This window comes from Humulus lupulus, chromosome 8 (genome assembly GCF_963169125.1).
Source record: "Humulus lupulus chromosome 8, drHumLupu1.1, whole genome shotgun sequence".
Classification (NCBI taxonomy): Eukaryota; Viridiplantae; Streptophyta; class Magnoliopsida; order Rosales; family Cannabaceae; genus Humulus; species Humulus lupulus.
The window spans coordinates 13,354,485-13,373,178 of NC_084800.1; the positions used below are offsets into that span (position 1 = coordinate 13,354,485).

General features: G+C 32.6%; 2 protein-coding genes across 3 annotated transcripts; both read left to right on the forward strand.

The window, feature by feature from the left end:
- Positions 1-6,805: 6,805 nt before the first annotated feature.
- LOC133794643 (uncharacterized) lies at positions 6,806-10,918 on the forward strand. Of its 2 annotated transcripts, none has more exons than XM_062231986.1 (7): positions 6,806-7,079; positions 7,495-7,926; positions 8,034-8,086; positions 8,630-8,667; positions 8,856-9,174; positions 9,508-9,824; positions 10,025-10,918. In XM_062231986.1, the coding sequence occupies exons 1-7, from the start codon at positions 7,067-7,069 to the stop codon at positions 10,683-10,685; spliced, it is 1,833 nt and encodes a 610-aa protein (XP_062087970.1). In that variant the 5' UTR covers positions 6,806-7,066; the 3' UTR covers positions 10,686-10,918. The 2 variants fall into 2 exon arrangements, with proteins under 2 accessions (XP_062087970.1, XP_062087971.1); XM_062231987.1 differs by having other exon boundaries at positions 6,807-7,079; positions 7,498-7,926.
- A 2,082-nt stretch (positions 10,919-13,000) lies between these two features.
- Positions 13,001-16,440, forward strand: LOC133794644 (O-fucosyltransferase 36-like). The gene is made up of 3 exons (XM_062231988.1): positions 13,001-14,565; positions 14,947-15,196; positions 15,854-16,440. Exons 1-3 carry the CDS (start codon positions 13,253-13,255, stop codon positions 16,028-16,030), a joined length of 1,740 nt encoding a protein of 579 aa, XP_062087972.1. The 5' UTR covers positions 13,001-13,252; the 3' UTR covers positions 16,031-16,440.
- The last annotated feature ends 2,254 nt before the right edge of the window (positions 16,441-18,694 follow it).

An 18,694-nucleotide genomic window follows, 5' to 3' on the forward strand; every position in this document is an offset into this window, starting at 1 on the left:
CTGACTCGAAAAAAAAATCAGTCTAATTTTGAATGGAAATTTTATGTTATATGCATACTAACTTAGTGAAAATTTTTAATATATTAACATAAGTTATCATCCCAAATATATGACGATTTCAATTTTTTAGACAAAAATACTCTTAACATTCAAACACTCATTTTCTTTCTCAATCCAAACTCTCTCTCTCTAACATATCTCATTCTCTCACTTTCTCACTCTCTCTCATTCTAATTTTGTAGAGCTCGAAAAAATATAAAATTAAAAAAAAAATCATCTAAAACAGACATTTGAGTGAAAAAATATGAACTTCCAAAGTTTTCGTCAAATTTCAATATAGAGAATCAATTTTGCATCGAAAAAGCATCGCTTTGGCCAAAAATCAAATTTTCATGAGTGCATCGCAACAGCATCGAAATACCATCGATTTTGTATCGGAAAAACATCATTTTGGCAAAAAAAAAACAAGTTTTTATGATTGCATCGAAACACCATCGATTGTGCATCGAAAAAGCATCATTTTGGCCAAAAATCAAGTTTTCATGTTTGCATCTTAACAGCATCGATACACCATCGATTTTGCATCGAAACACCATCGATTTTGCATCGAAAAAGCATCGTTTTGGTGAAAAATAAGTTTTCGTGTTTGCATCGCAAGAACATCGAAACACCATCGATTTGCATCGAAAAAGCATTATTTTTGCCAAAAATAAGTTTCATGATTGCATCACAAGAACATCGAAATTGCATCGAAAGACATCGTTTTGATGCAATTTAGATGTTTTTTTTATGGTGTTTGGATGCAAAATCGATGGTATTTCGATGCTCTTGTGATGCAATCATGAAAACTTATTTTTTGGCCAAAACGATTACTTTTCGATGCAAAATCGATTGTGTTTCAATGCCAAATCGATGGTATTTCGATGGTGCATCGATGGCGTTTCGATGCAATTATGAAAACTTGATTTTTGTCCAAAATGATACTTTTTCGATGATCTACATTGAAATTTGATGAAAACTTTGGAGGTTCATATTTTTTCACTCAAATGTCAGTTTCAGATGATTTTTTTTTAAATTTTGGTATTTTTTTGAGATCTACAAGATTAGAATGTTAGAGAGAGTGAGAGAATAAGAAATGTTAGAGAAAGAAAGTCTGGATTGAGAGAGAAAATGAGTATTTGAATGTTAGGGGTATTTTTGTCTAAAAAATTAAAATTGTCATATATTTTGGATAGTAACTTATGTTGGCATATTAAAAAATTTCACTAAGTTATTATGCATATAACATGAAATTTGCCTTTTGAATTTACAACTCGAAAACTTCGAAATACATTAGATTTTTTTTATTAGAATTATAATAATTATAATTGTTGTCCATATTTTTCACCACCGACACGTGACAACCACCAATGGTTGCCTAGAATGTTTGTGGACATCCTCGGGGCATGTTACTGCCCGAGGCCTATAGTCGGAACAAGGGTCTTCTTAGATGAGGCCCTATCCTTGAAGGGGTCGTAGGTGCCTTGATGAGTTACTCCTTGATGCTCAGTCTCGGAGATGGAGGTTCTCCAGCTCGGACAGTTAAGGCGAGGGGTCTCGTCTCTCGATCGCCTCTCAGGTCCGAGGTTCTAGTTCTCAGACCTAGGACAAGGGTCAACGTGTCAGTAGGAGCGAGTTTTCAGAGTCTGAGTATCGTCTGGCAACCTTTGTGGGTGATCCTTCAACAGTGTTGTTGAGTGTACAACTCGACAATTCGCACACCCACTACGCCGCCTGACACATGAGTACGTACAACATGCCCTAACAGTCTCAGGGGCATGTTCCCCGTAAAGTGGTTACCTTTCTGCAGTGGGCCCCGTAAATCTCGCTTGGGTTGTAGTCTCTATCCAATGCATTAAAGTGTATTAATCCCCCAAATATAGGAGTAATGTGTATCAATTACTGATGATTATTATTAATGACCCCAACCTCTATAAATAGGGTTGGGAGTCTCATTGTAAAGCGTTCAGTTTTTTGGAGAGAAAACCACTTGTACTCAGAGCAATCTAAACGCTGCCTGAGAATTGCAATAACAAGCTAACAACTCTCATAATACTAGAGACTTGTGGACTAGGGTTCTTTCATAACTTGAACCACGTAAAAATCTTTGTGTTCTTACGATCATTTCTTGAATCTCTCTTATTGAGGTTGATAGCGAAAAATGTAGTCAACAATGATAACACTTCACTTTATTTCTATGAAATATTGGGTATCAAATATGTACGATTTTAAAATGATATTTTTACCATTATATATATACAACATAAAATAGGTACAAAAATCACGTACAAATTTTATTTACAAAAATGTCTTGCTACGTCATAAAAAAATAACGACTTTAAAAAATAATATACCTAAATTGGAAACATTTTCGAAATCCTGAATTTCCCATTTTTCTGGGTTTTCAAAAATAACATTTTGGTTACTTATGATGGTAATAAGTTATCAATTTGTTACTTTTTCACAAAAAGTTTATTTTTATAGCATATTATTTCATATACACTTGGTTACCTCTAAAATTTATTTGTTGATTTTTTTATCTTAAAATACTAATTAGTATTTTTTCGGTTATATTAGTCTCTTATTATTTAAGATAGTTTTATGTCACTTTCAAGCTTGTTTTAGGAACTAATGAGTTACATTAAAGTATATCAAATTACAATATATTTTATCATCAAAATTTACTTTTAGTATACTATCTAGTAACTTAAAAAAAAAAAACATTTTAATTCACTTTTTAGTCACTATGTAATTTACATGTAAATAATAATATTTCTTTTATTTATCAAACAAAAAAGAAACTTATAAATTACTTTCCTATTATTATAATAAATACATATTTTCGTTTTTTATTCTAAATTTTTATTTAACCAAATTAAAAAGCAACAACATAATTATTTTTAAATACAACATTTAAATTACTTATTACAATTATTAAATATATATTTAATAAACAAAGCAAAAAAATAACTTTATGGTTAACTAAATATAAAATAAACTAAAATGTTATTTTTAATTTTGTTGATGGCGAAAAATCTATGATTCCCACATATCAAAATGACTACTTTAAATAGTAGGTCGCGATGTTACTATCTTTGTGCCCAAACCACGAGTAGTGTTCTCATAATTTTGTTTTTAAGTTTCACATAAAAGAAAAGAAAAATAGATAGATTTGAAGAAAAAGACAAAAAAAAAAACTTGTTTTCTAGTTGGTCTATATATAGTAAATATGTAAATAATTATTTATATGTGAATTTTGTATATAAAAGTAAAATCATGTTCAAGAATGTAAGTATAAAATTAGCGTATCAAATGGTTATCCACCTTTAATTTTATCCAACTTGATGATAAAAATAAAAAATAAACACCACACAACCGTGGCAGCTAGCTTACGTACGTTGACCTATGCTGCCATAGACTTAATTCTTTATTCCATTTTTCCATAGATATCTATTACAAACCAATAATATATATTAAAAAGACAACGTATATCCACTAAAATACTACAAGAGGTTATATTTTTTTTGGATTATGTATTTTGTTTAATTATTTGTTTTGATTTTGTATTTTGATAAATTATTTTTTAGATCCTATATTTTGTAAAATAGTTAAAATAGAATACTAAACTCAATTTTGATGAAGAAAAAATTGAATATAACAATATAGTTTTTAAGCAGAATTATTTTATTTTTATTCTGAATTGTTAGTTTGGTAAATTAGTTGTGATTTTAGTTGAGAAAACATTGACCAAAATCGGGTTTATGGTTCTATTTTAACTATTTTACAAAACATATGGTCCAAAAAATAATTTGTCAAAATACAGAGTCCAAGCAGGTAATAAGATAAAACACAGAGTCCAAAAAAATATAAACTCAAACTATAATACAACACTAGAATGCAAGATATCTCTAGCATTGGTATCTATGTTTTATTTTAATATGATAATGAGACAGTATAAGAGCACTCTCAATAGAGGAGCTAAAATGTCTAATTCTTTATAATATAGAGAAAAAATTGTTAAATAGTCTTCCAATAAGTGATGTAAACTTATATTTTTTTACCTAAATGAATAGTATTTATCTATATATAGAGAAATACTATTCATCAAGCTATAAATATTTTATTATTTTTTTATAAACTTTTGTATATATATATCAGTGTTATATTGTTATATTTAATTATTTTATTTCTTAAAATGAATAAAGTATTTAAAAAAAAATATAATATTTAAATGATGTAGAGAAATAATAGAGAAGCTGGTGTATAATATGATGTAAAAGTTTGAGGTAAATTATAAAAAAATAATGTTTTGATGATGTATTTTGTAATACACTTTATCTATAATATTTAGCTAAAACTCACAAAAACATCTTCCATCAGCTCCTTTATATATATATATTTATAATAGCTATGCACAAACTCAAATAAATCTATATATACATTTACATATCCTTTATATAATATTTTAGTATTATTATTTTTCTTTATAAGCTCTCTCTCCCATTTAGTATATATTTATTATTTCTTTTTTCTTTTTCAAATATTTTATTTTACTTTAATTAATAAAATATGTTTAAAGATATAATATTTAAATGATGTAGATAAATATATAGAGAAATTGATGTATGATATAATGTAAAACTTTGAGGTAAAATGGAAAAAATATGTGTTTTGGGGAGGTATTTAAAGGATGGAGTAGAACATCCATTGAGAGTGCTCTAAATCTATATTATAAATATGATGAATTAGAATAGAGCATCTACTATAAGTATAGGTATCGATATTGAAATGATTATTCTATAATTGAACGGTACTGACAATTTGTGTAAGCGTGTCATATTCGTGTCGACACAATTATGACATGACACGATTAAGGTAAACATGTACACGATTAACGTAAACACGAACGCGACATGATTATTAAACGATGTCAAAAACATGAACATGACATGATTAATGTGTTATGATAGAACACGACATTGACATAATTAATTATACCTATATAAAAATTTATGAAACCTATGATAATTATTCATGTTGACATGATTATGACACGATTAGACATGACAAAATTATGACACGACACGATTAAGGTAAATACGAACATGACACGATTATTAAATTAAATGTTTCAAAAACTCAAACACAAAAATGACACAATTATTAAACGTATCACTCAAATCCATTTATTTTCATGTCGTGTTGTGACCAAAATTGGCACCCCTAATATCTTGTCTATAGTTTTTACTATATAATTTGGTTCTTATCATATTTTAAAGAATGAAAAAAAAACCCCTATTTTTTACTTAGTCATAGTTGGAGAAAATATTAGGGGATGGTCGTATTTTCGTAAAAAGAGCCAAAATGTAGTATTTTTCCAAATACACCGTGCTAGTTTCCAGGTGCTTCTCGTTTGGGCTGATATTGAGCCCAATCTTATTTAAGGATATAAGTTGACTTTTTTCAAAAGTCTGGCTTTGACTCCGAAGTCTTGACTAACGTGGCTGATATGTAATATGAGATAATACAAATTTGGTTAATTATAAATTAAGCCTATAAATTTACCATAACTAGTCTTTTTTTTACATAAAAAATGAGTCGAAACTTTCTGCTTTCATAAAAATATACACGTATTAATATTACCTTAAATTCTAAAATGGACGCACCATCTTTGTCTAGCGGCCGATCCTCCATTAATCAACCTTTTTTTATTCTTTCTCACTAAAAGCTTCAATCGTAATCTCCAAAGTGTGTTTTCTCTATTTATATACTTATATCAAAATCTTAGTCAACATTCCATGTATCGAATTATATATCTCAATATCTCTTAAATTTCGGCAAAATTACACAATTATTCCTTACATTAATCAAACTTGACCAATTTTTTTTTTCTATTTCTAATTTATTTGATAATGAATTTCTTTTACAAAAGTAGATTTGATTAAAGGAAGAACATATCTAAATACTTATTATTACTATTTTATAGATGCATTAGTCTTTGTTATAATGTCAAAGGTATCATTGTATAATATTATAATCTTAAATATTTTTACTAAACATCACAAAAAGGCGGGCTTTGGATTTTTTGTTTATTTAAGGAATTTACCTCTGATGTGGTATTTTCCCCCTTTTTTTTTTTTTTTTTTTTTACATTGGCATGCTAGATTTCCTTTCATTTTTACAGTATTTTTCAATTAATTAAGAATTTTAGTTGATGTTACCTTTTTAGTTGCAGTTATTGTTTTTATAATTATTTTTGCTCAAAGATTGATACTTGATACGCTAAAAGTGACACTTCAATTGCTTCACTTGAATATCAACGGTCTAAATAAAAAAAATCAATAGATTAAAAAAATATCAACAAATATAAAATTGAAAGAAAAAAGTGAATGCTGATCTTTATTTATTTATTTTTTTAAATAACACAATAGAATTGATTAAAAAAAACATACTTTTGAAAAAAATAAAACTTTTTTGTAATCAATCTATTCTGTAAGTAATTTTATAAGAAAAAAATTATATATTTTATTTGAAATGATAAATTATTTTTACGTTGATTATCGAAGAATAAATATTTTATAAAGAAATGAATATTGATATTTATGTAATTCCAGAACAATTAATTTAGTTGTTTTCGGCTCGTAGAAATGCGGCCCAGCCCACGAGCTAATGGTATGGGCCGGGCTGGTTTAGATAATTTAAAAATGGGCTGGCCATTATAGTCTATCGATTCGGTTTCGTTATCCAGCTGCAAACTATATCAGAACAATTTGTTATGCCTGAGCAACAGACTGTGTGTGGTTCTCGCAGTTGCAGCGTTTTCTTCTTCTTCACCCACTCACTTTCTCTGCTCCTCCCGTTGGTTCGGCTATCCGTAACCCAAGTTGACCATCTTCATTCCACTCTGGAATGAGTTTTGTCGTTTGTAATATTCGGTAATGGAAGTGGTGTACAAACACTGTTCAGCGTTTTCTGAGTCTGCATTGTTGGGCTGTTGTTGAGTTTGGACTTGGCTGAATGAGCTCCCATGCATTTACTTGGTACTCTCTTCTCTCCTCTCCTCAACGCTTATTGGGTATATTTATTTATTTATTTATTCTTAGTTTTGAGCTGAAATCTTACTATGCTTATCTTACTTGTTCACACCTTCTACTTGAACTTGATTTTCACTGAATTGAACTCCCTGGTCACTATGTTGTTGATAACATGTCCCTTGATTGGGTTAATTCCCCAAAACGACAAATTTAGTTTATTTTCAAGATTTTAGTCAAGGAATTGCTCACTCTGCGGAAAAAGCTCTAAAATTCTCTCTTGTTAATTGGAGATAAGGTGTAGCATAAGCTTTCATCAAGTTTGAATTCTGTAATTGGTTTATGTTTTTAAATTTAAGGGTGAATTTGAATTCCCATTGTGATGTTTTCTAAGGGTGTTCCTTTACGTTCTTATAATTGTTAGCAGAGCTTGCGGCTACACAGCCTGCCTTCCAAAACAGTTTGGGGATTCTCATTTCTCAAACCCCTGTTCATGGTAAAGTTTTATCAAGTCCATTCATTACTGGAAATGAGAAGAGGTTATCCTCTGCTTGGAAATTCTTGGGTGCAACTAAAAATCGGAATTTTAACCTGGGGCTGCCCCGTGAGATGCCTAGTGGCACTGGTAGACTCCTGATTAAGGCAGTTGCCACTCTTGAACCCAAGTGTACTTACAATAATGATGATAAGGGTCGTACACGACTGAGTGTAGATAAAAGTTCTCCTACAATTCAGACTCGATCTTCCGGTGAAGATTCAGAAGATTTGGATGAGAAAGAGAAGCTAAGGCGAATGCGAATTTCTAAAGCTAATAAGGGAAACACGCCATGGAACAAAGGCAGAAAGCATAGTCCTGGTAAGAAAGATAATCTAATCTGGATTATTTTTTCTTCTTTTTTTTTTCTCTTATCAATCTAGTTCCATAATCTAAGATGTTCAAACCAATCTTTAATTGATTTGCAGAAACCCTCCAGCGGATAAGAGAGAGAACAAGAATTGCAATGCAGGATCCTAAGGTGATGTCATGTAAGAATAATTTTACATGTTCTGGTAGAGTCATCTTAAGGTGTGTGGAGTCAAAGCAAAACTTAACACTTATGTGAATAAAACATGTCTTTTCACTTTGGAGTGTTTTTGCCCACTCATTCATTATCATGTCATGCATGGAGGTGATTTGACAGTGAGCCATTGAGTTTGAGCATCCTACTAAAGCAAAACCTTTATTTAGTAACTCACAAATGAAATTTTAGGCAGTGCAAATGAAGGTCCAGGAAAGTTCTTCCTTACCTTTAGTACAATAAGTTGCACATCTCTCTGAACTTACTTTGAATAGTCTAGTTGTTGCAGCACATCTAGTAATTAGTTTTACAATTCTAACAGATCCCTGTAAGGAAAAAACAGAGCAAATTTTTACTCTATTCTTTGTGTTGTCTCGGTTCTTGTACAATACTACAAGAAGGATCATCTTAATTTTAAAACTTTGTTTTCATAGTACTGTGGACATACCTAATTTGATTACATTGAGATTGTTCATTCTATTCACAAAGATTGCTCTGCAGGTCAAAATGAAGTTGATTAACCTTGGACATGCTCAAAGGTGTGTTTTGGGTTATTCCATATCAGTTTTTATGTCTTATTACCAAGACTTATTTTCATCCAATTTTCTAATATCAAGTCTTAAATTGGGTTGAGGCAGCATTGTTAATAAGTCCAACAGAAAATGCTTTTTTTATTCTTCCCCAGACAGTTTTCAGATATTTTTGTTCTCCATTATTTGTTGTACAGTGAAGAGACCAGGGTCAAGATTGGGGTTGGAGTCCGAATGGGTTGGGAAAGGCGACGCAAGAAGCTATTTTTGCAGGAAATGTGCCACTTTGAATGGCAGAACTTGATTGCAGAAGCTTCTAGGCAAGGGTATGATGGTGAAGAGGAGCTGCAATGGAATTCCTATGAGATCATGAATGAACAGCTTAAGAAGGAATGGTTGAAGCAGGTTGAGAAACGAAAATCAATGCCTAGGCCGAAAGGAAGCAAGAGAGCACCCAAGTCCCCTGAGCAGAGAAAGAAAATTTCAGAAGCAATCTATCGCAAATGGGCAGATCCTGTAAGTGAATATAATTGTGTTGTGTGCATCAATAGTAATAACAAATATTGCACTTGGCTCCTTTAACAAACTCTCACATTTTGATAAAGAAAATATACTTCATATACTGATTCCTTTAATCTTCGTTTATATTTGTTTGCAAGATCCCCACAATCCTAATAAAGCTCTGGTTTGCATCCTTCTTTGCTTGGCCTCAATCTGACTTTGACTCTTTCTTACTCCTAGATTGTCTGGCAAATGTAATTGATGAAGTGTAGCATATAGTAAGAAACCTTATGCAATATTGCGATTGCCAACTAATTTTCTTCCATTGCATCTTCATTCATTATCCAGGTGTACCGTGACCGGGTTGTTTCTGCCTTGGCTCAATATCATGGTATAGCACCTGGAACAGAAAGAAAGCCAAGAAGAAAGCCAAGCGATGGTTCACAGACCCGCAGACGAAGCCCAATGAAGAATAGAGCATTTGAAGAGAACAAGTCTTCCTGGAGTGAGATGAAGATCCAATCTCCTCGACCAAAGTCAAGGAAACGTAATGCTCCCTTGTATAAAGATCCTTTAGCAAGTTCAAAACTGAAAATGATTAAAAACATCAGAGCACAGAGAGCCACTGCAGGAACCAAGAAAACTGAAGCTATTGAACGTGCTAGGTAAGTTCATATGTATGTGTTCAGCTCTTATTTGAACTGAATATTAAAGTATTGATATTAAAGTAATTTTGAGCCACAAACCCATTAGCCTGTCCAACCAGTTAATATTTTTTTAAATTTGAACTTGTGCTGATCAAGCTTTTTGTTTAACTCCTTATTTTGACTGCCATTTCATCTTTGGTTTTTATTTATTTTTTCAGATTATTGATTGCTGAAGCTGAAAAAGCTGCCAAGGCCCTTGAGGTTGCAGCTACAAAGAGCCCTATTGCTCAAGCATCTCTCTTGGAAACTAGGAAGCTCATAGCTGAAGCAATTCGATCACTCGAATCTGTTGAAGCAGACCAAAATTCATCCCAGGTGAATTGTGAAACCCCATCCATTGTACCTGATGAACTAGGCAGTCAGATTGAGAAGGGAACAGAGGCTGGAGGCGATGTTCCAGTAAAAGCAGATGGAATAAAAGTGAAAAAAGCAGATGGAATAAAAGTGAATGGAACTCGATCCTTAGCATCAAGTAAAGAAGAAGACTTAAGTTTTGGCAATTTGAATATGCATGATATACTGAATGGTGAAGAGGGAAATCTTCAACTAAACTCCAGTGGCTATGGTTTATCTCCATTTAGTTATGAGACCTTAATGAAGCAATCGGATTTAATAAATGAAAGTGGCCAGTCGGAACCAAGCAGAGACGGGGAACAGAAAGAGAAACCTCTAATAAACGGAGCAAAAACCAAAACTCATAAAGAGGAAATGCCTGTGTCTGAAACTCAGGAAGAGCAAGCGCCGGCGGCCAATTCAGTTACCGTTACTAAAAGATGGATACGTGGGAGGCTGGTTGAAGTAGCAGAAGGCGCAGCTTAGTAGAAGATTAGTTTTAAGTGAAAATCATAGGATCCAATGCAAATTTCATTTAAGATTTTTGAAATTACTATACATGTCTTGACCACATATGTGAACTCTATTAACGAGCACTGATGCCTTACTTATTGTACAAGGTTGGCTCATGTAGAGCTTGAATTTGTGTCGATTTATATCAGTATTTGAGGTTTTTGTAAGTACTTGCAGTACCATAAGTAGAGAGTTCCTTTCTGTTTTCTTATTTGTCATTTGAATTTGGTACTATATAAACAGACTGGGGAGCATGTCAACAATATAGTGAGGACAAGTAAACCAAGTTATTTAAGCTCAAAACTATATTGGACTGGAGAAGTAGTCTTAGTATAACTTAAATAAAGCTCCATACAACATATATATTGACAGTTGAGCCCGTCATATCTCGACTCAGTCAAGAGGCGAAAAGTAAGTGAATTTAGATTGGTTGAGTAGGAAGTGCACAGTCTTCTCCACTACCTCTTTCCTTTTGTTCTCATTTTCTACTTTTCCTTTGTTGATCTTCTTCTCCACTTCTTCCTTCTACAACACCCAACAAAAAACAGCCCAAATAAATTAGATTTTTTATATAATATAATGATGTGCTGTTGAGAAGCAGAAAAGATAATCTATCTATGTGTGTGTATATACATAAAATGTATGTATGTACACACATTGAGGTGGTCAGTAACAGGTAGCCTGGCTCCATGAACGGCTGAACGGTTGGGCGGTTTAGTTAGCAGGAGACGGAGTTGGTGATGCTTCCTTCGGGTACCACTAGACCACCAACCACTTAGTAATCTTCCCTGCATTTTCGCAGTTCTGGTCTGTTCTTCTATGCTATGCGTACCTGTTCTGTATTACATATATAAGTGGTGTAAAAAAACGTTAAAGGACATCGTTGGAGCATCAGTTTCAGTGCATGTTTGACACATGTACAAGTAAAACTAGTCATTTTTTCTGTTACTTTGTTTTGCTTCCTATCTTTCCCTTATTTTACGTTTTCTCGTTTTCACATTTTCATTTCCACGGCATCCGTACTTAGGAGGAAGATTGAAATTTCTTCTTACAGCTGCATGTGAAAATATAAAGAAAAATAATTTCTCAACTCATAAAATTCACAGTTTTTATTTTCTTTTCAAGCTTTTTGACCACTCATAATTCGCAACTTTTTTTGGTCTTAAATTAGGATATATGTTTATCAGTGAATTAAAATAGATGATTTTTTATTTTTAAAACAATCGTAGGGATATGAGTCATTTTCATACCAAATTCACCAATTTGATAAATTTTGACAGTTTTTTTTTAACAAAATAAAAAAATAGATATTTGCATAGAAGTACTTAAATTATTACGTTTGTATCACTTAAGTACTCAAGTTATTTTTTTGCTGGCGAAAGTAATTTCTGTTCATATTTTGTTGCAGCCGTCAGTTACAACCGTTTAGTGTGTTTGTGATATATTTGTAAAAGTACCAAATTTAATATTTGTGGTGAAAGTAACTAATTTAATTAATATATGTGGCAAAAATACTTAAATTGTGAGATATTTACGGCAAAAGTACCGAGTTTATAAGCAAATTTGACATAACGTAATGGACTTAGCGACAAAATAAACAACTGTAATAAAATATGGACAAAATGTACTTTCGCCGATAAAAAAATAACTTAATATATCTTATTTAACAATCTCTTAATGTCATATAATTTATTGGGAAAACACTTAGATGACAAGAAAATTAGACAATAATTATTTTCTTGTTCAAATCAAAATAATAAATTTAAAACTTAAAAAAAAAATTAAAGAAAACTAAAATATATAAAAAAAATTGAAGTAAACAATACAAAAATTAACAAATAAATAATATTGATTTTTGTTTAAAGCATTCTTAAAGGTGCAACATTACCCAAAATTTTATAACTAAATTCAAATTATAGATCTATAATTACTATATTTATAGTTTTTATGATTCGTAATTATAATTATTAATATAAAATATATAGATTTAAAATGATATTATTTTGAGACTTATAAGAAATTAATTTTTATTTATTAAGATTTTTTAAAATTTATTATCATAATTATAATTTTTAATATAATATTTAGATTTAAAACAATTTTTTCAATGGAAATTATCCATAACATATTTAATTTTTGCCTAAAAAAAAAGTAGAGTTGGGCTAGAGTAACAACCACTTGTTGACACGTCGACTGGGCTGTGTGGTGGGCCGATATAGGGTCATTTTCAGGCACCGACAGCTAGTTTCTTTCTTGTTGGGCTATCTCGTTTGTTAAAACCACTCAATCTTCTCTCTCTCTCTCTCTCTCTCTCTGTAGTGTCAAGTGTAGTGCACACCCAACGACTGTCATCGTAGATTTACTCTCTTAACAATCCAGATCTTTCTCCTACATAACTCAGCTACACATTGACAGTTTTTTCCTTTTTCTCGGGAACCAAACACTACCGAGAAAATTTCACCTTTCGCTTCTTAATTGCTTCTAATCCCCTTCTCCATTTGGTCACTCTTTGCAGTAGTTTGCCATTGGAGGCGAAGCAAATGGAGAGACCTGATTCCTTATCGTCCTCCGACGAGGAAGACGATCGCCATACCCTGATTGAGCAGAACGACAGGAAGCCCCCAAATTCTACTCGATCCACTTTTCACATTGATGACGACGATGTCGGCCACCGCAACAACGAGTTTCGATCTCGAATACGTCCTCGTTTCAGCTCATTTAATTCGCTTAACAAGAGGTACCTATTTGCCATTTTCTTACCTCTCGTCATTGTCGTTTTGTATTTCTCCGTCGACGTCCGCAACCTCTTCTCCACCAATTTCTCCGGTATTCGATTCGATTCCCTCTCCGACCGGTTGCGCGAGTCCGAGTTACGCGCTCTTTACTTGCTCAGGAAACAGCAATTAGGTCTTTTTACTCTTTGGAATCAGACATTTCATGATTCTTCCTCAATTTCTTCTAATTCTTCCTCTTCTTCAAATAACTCTTCAATTGAAACTCAGCAAAATTTATTACTCGAAGACCTGAAATTTTCGGTGCTTAGGCAAATTTCACTGAACAAAGAGATTCAACAAGTCTTGTTATCGCCTCATCGGTCGGGGAACTCGAGCTCCACAGGGTTGGAAAGTGATTCTGACGATCCCAGTCTTGGTGGGTTTGGTCTCAATAGGTGTGGAAAGGTTGACCAGAAGTTTTCACAGAGAAAAACGATTGAGTGGAAACCAAATTCGAATAAGTTTCTGTTCGCCATTTGCTTATCGGGCCAAATGTCCAATCATTTGATTTGCTTGGAGAAACATATGTTCTTTGCAGCTCTTCTAAATCGAGTTTTAGTTATTCCTAGTTCCAAAGTGGATTACCAATACAATAGAGTGTTGGATATCGAACACATTAATAAGTGTCTAGGAAGAAAAGCTGTCATTGCCTTTGAAGAATTTGCTGAGGGTAAGAAGAACCGCATGCACATTAATAGGTTTATCTGTTATTTTTCGCTTCCTCAGCCTTGTTATGTGGATGATGAACATATTAAGAAGCTCAAAGGATTGGGGATCACAATGGGTAAACTTGAATCTGCATGGGTGGAAGATGTTAAAAAGCCCAGCAAGAGAACAGTTCAAGATTTTCTGTCTAAGTTTTCTTCTAGTGATGACGTTATTGCCATCGGGGATGTTTTCTTTGCCGATGTGGAGAAAGAATGGGTGCTTCAGCCTGGTGGTCCCCTTGCTCACAAGTGCAACGCTCTGATCGAACCCAGTCGTCTTATAATGCTTACAGCGCAGCGCTTTATACAAACATTCTTGGGAAGGAACTTTGTAGCTCTTCATTTCCGGCGGCATGGCTTTTTGAAGTTCTGGTACACTTTTCCTTTCCCTGTTTCTCCTATCCTATCTTTACTAAAGTGGTGATCTTTGTTTCAATAATATGTCTTCTTCTTCTTCTTCTTTGGTGCATTTTCCGCTGGTATATTGGGGTATTAAACATTTATAGGAACACTTTGTTGTGGTTATATTAAAGCTTGACGAATTCCCTTTCTCACCTGTGCCTCATTGTGAAACGTTAACTGTTAATCTATCTTTTTGAGCTGCTTAGAGCAACTAGTTGAAAATCCAGATTACTATCTTTAATCTTTTAAAACAGTGGGTCCATCTGCAATAACTGTGATTGGTTGTAAGAAACTGCCACATAATGTTTGGTGTAGCCATGATGGCTTCAAATAACTTTTGCCTGTTTTCAGCAATGCCAAGCAACCGAGTTGCTTTTTTCCCATTCCCCAGGCTGCCGATTGCATTATACGGGTAGTTGAAAGGTCTAATGCGCCAGTCATATATCTCTCTACAGATGCTGCTGAAAGTGAAACCGGTTTGTTGCAATCACTAGTTATGCTCAATGGGAAGACTGTACCACTAGTTAAACGCCCTGCACGTAATTCAGCGGAAAAATGGGATGCTCTGTTGTATAGGCATGGCCTTGAGGGGGACTCTCAGGTACTATTGCTTTTTATTATTATTTCTATTTTGCAGATACAGGCTAAAAAAACAATAACTTTTGATAAAAAAAATCAAGCATGTGCTTGGGTTTTAGGAACATTGTTAACCTTCATGGAAAATTGATGTGCACGGGTGACTAGAATAATGGTGGTAGTGGTTGAAAGTGTGGTGTAATGAATGGCGGTAATAATAAATTAATGTCAACAAGTTAACGATTCTTTCATTGTCTATCTATCAATGGGATTAGCATAATAGACAGCTTGCTGAAATTAGTAATAGCTTAATAAGGAGGTCATAATGGTGTGAGGGGAACACTGCTAGCAGTCTCAGTGGGGGGTTGCAGCAGTAATAATAGTAGTTATGGCACTGCTGGATAAGGCATTAGTAGTTGGTGGTAGCAGAATGCAAGTAGTGACAACAGTGCTACCTACCAATATTTAAGTAATGCTAATGCTTGTAGTGTCAACCGTTAAGAATTGGTGGCAAAGTAATACCTCCTGCTGGGTTCTACATTAAATAAAATCATAAAGCACTGAGAGGAGAGGTTCCCTTAAGCCAAGATCTTGCTGGCAGTTTAGTGTTGTGATTGTATCTACTACGTGGTTTAACATAAGCTATTGCATTGCATTTTCTTACAATTCCATCACTGTATAGGTGGAGGCTATGCTAGATAAGACAATCTGCGCCATGTCTAGTGTGTTCATCGGAGCGCCTGGATCCACTTTTACAGAGGATATACTTCGACTTCGCAAGGATTGGGGATCAGCATCTTCATGTGATGAATATCTCTGCCAAGGTGAAGATCCTAACTTCATAGCAGACAATGAATGAAGAGAAAGCGCTATAAACTGGGTCATAGTTTCATTCTTCCTATGTGAAACTTTGATCAATGATCTGCCATGAAAGTTGTTGATGTGTACATTTAGTGTATTATAGCAGCCTCAGCCATTTGCAACTTTGCGCACCTCCTCTTAGTGAAATGATATATTTTTTCTCCCTCGATAATAAAATAACTTGGGACTCCCCAATTTATTAATTCATTTTTATTTGTCAGCATTGGATTGAAGAAAGTTTTGTATTGACCCAAATTCCAAAAATTTACTGTTAGTATGAGAGTTTATAATATAGCACTAGACATTCTTATTTCTTAATACATTTCTATGGAAAAGACCAATTTGTAACCTAAGCTGCGTTGGGTATTGTGATGATGATAAATGTTCAAAGATTATTGCTAGAATGTCTCTATATATGTTTATGAATATATTTTTGTTATTTTCTTTAACGATATACTATAATAATGAATTAATAAAGAAAATAGAAAGAAAAAAAAAGTCAAATAGTCTTTTAAAAAAATATTACTGTTTGACACCAAAAGGTGTAATATTCAGGTGTTTAATACTCTAAAAAGAATTGTGGCACCTTTGTTAATAAAATAAATTATGGTGAATTACTTTATAGGAATTTAAAAAAAAAAAAAATCTTATATAGGATTGATCTTTTGGGTAAAAAGTAAGGAGGGTTTGGGTAGCGGATAATTCTAAAAGTTTAGAAGTTTGTAAACTTGTGCAGAGAAGTAATTCTTACGAGAATCTACAGCAAACTTACACAAACATAAATTTATGGGGATTTTTCATAAATATGGTTTTTAGTGCAAAAATATGGTAATTAAACTTTACTTTATTTTGTATAGAAAAATTTAACTAAAAAAATCAGAATATGGGAAAAGTTCTCCCATATTAAAAAAATAAATAAACAAACAAATCAACTATTAAAGAGGGTAGTATTGTAATTAAAGTTGCAAATACTACAATGCTGAAATTTTGATTCGATCAAAAACATCCCCAACATAAATTTTTTTTTCAGCAAGAACACCCATCTCCGGCAACACAATTCACCTCCGGCAACTCCTTGAAGAGATCCTCAAGATCCAATCAAAATCAACTACAGCCACAAACCCAAACCTCCAGCCACCTGAAACAATCGCCTTTCTACAGTTGGATCTGCTTCTCCAGCAACGTCCATCTCCGGCAACGTCCTTCTCCATCGTCCAAAGCATCTAAGAAAACTTTGTAAAATCTTGCTCTATCAAATACTATTTTAAACTCATTTTCTTCAACTTAAAATCTATTAAATTCCTAATTCTTCTACATAATATAAAACCATTGATTTCATATTTTTCTCATAACTATTTTACAGATTATAATGATAATCATGAAGTTCATGATGTCTATTTTTAAAAAAATAATAATAATTAACTTGAAATTTGAAAAAAATAATTAAACCTACTAATATGGTTACATTGATTAACCAAAAATATACAAAAAACAAGAACTATGCTTATTTTAGATTCAACTTTGTCTTTGCGATAAAAAAACATTTGATATTGGTCTGAATTCTAATTGTCAAAACATTCAGTAACAACAAAGTAACCAGTTACCTTGAAAAACTGTCATTTTTTCCAATTAAGTTTTTCAGTGACGCATGTAATTGCAGACTCCTTCACCAGTTACACCCAATTAACTACTTAAGAATTTACAAAATATTACAGGTATGAAAAATACTACTTATTTGGTTCAATTTTGAGGCAAGTGGAATGAAAAAAACGAGTATGAAGGGTACACAATGACTGGAATATTGATTCCACCAAATTGTTCTCTTGACAACTTGGTGAATTTGGTAAAACAGGAGATAAAGGAAACAAGAGCAAGCATTGAAGTTTACTATCAAGTAGCCAAAGGAACACCACCAATGAAGATTGAATCAGACAATTCAGTGTTTTTCTACATGGAAATAAAGAAAAAAGTTGTTGAAAAAATAACAGACTTACCATTGTGTGTCACTATAGTTCAAGAATCAATAAAATGTTCATCATTTGCCCCATAAATATGAATAAAATCTCACACAACATTTGGACATAATCATGCTGCCTCTAAAAGCAACAATCCCTGTAGGAAGACCAATAAAGAAAAGAATAAGATCAAGAAGGGAACCAAAAGTAATAATCACACGTGGAAAATGTGGGCAACCAGGAATGCTCCAATTAAGAAGCCAAACAAGCAGAAAAAGTAAAAGACATAGTTTCATATTTTACAGTAAAACAAACTTATCATAGCTTTATTCATTAAAGAAGTGATTTTCATATTCATCAATTGTTATTGAGTATTTTAATAAGTCTTTTTCGAATTTAAACACATTGATTGATTACACAAACTTATAAATTCCTTTTAAACTAATTTATTGAGTTTGTTTACTTCTTATTTATCAATGTCACCATCAACATAAATATGTCAGCAAAGGAAGTAACTGGTTACCAAAAACATGAAAAGGAAACAAGCATGAAGGTAACCAGTTACCTAAAAAATATCAGCAAAACAACGATATAGGAAACTGGTTACCCTGATATAACAATACATGCCAAATAACCCACACAAACTCTCATATATATAATTTCAAAGTTACTTTGCTTTAGAAAATCCAAAAAAAAAAAAAAAAAAA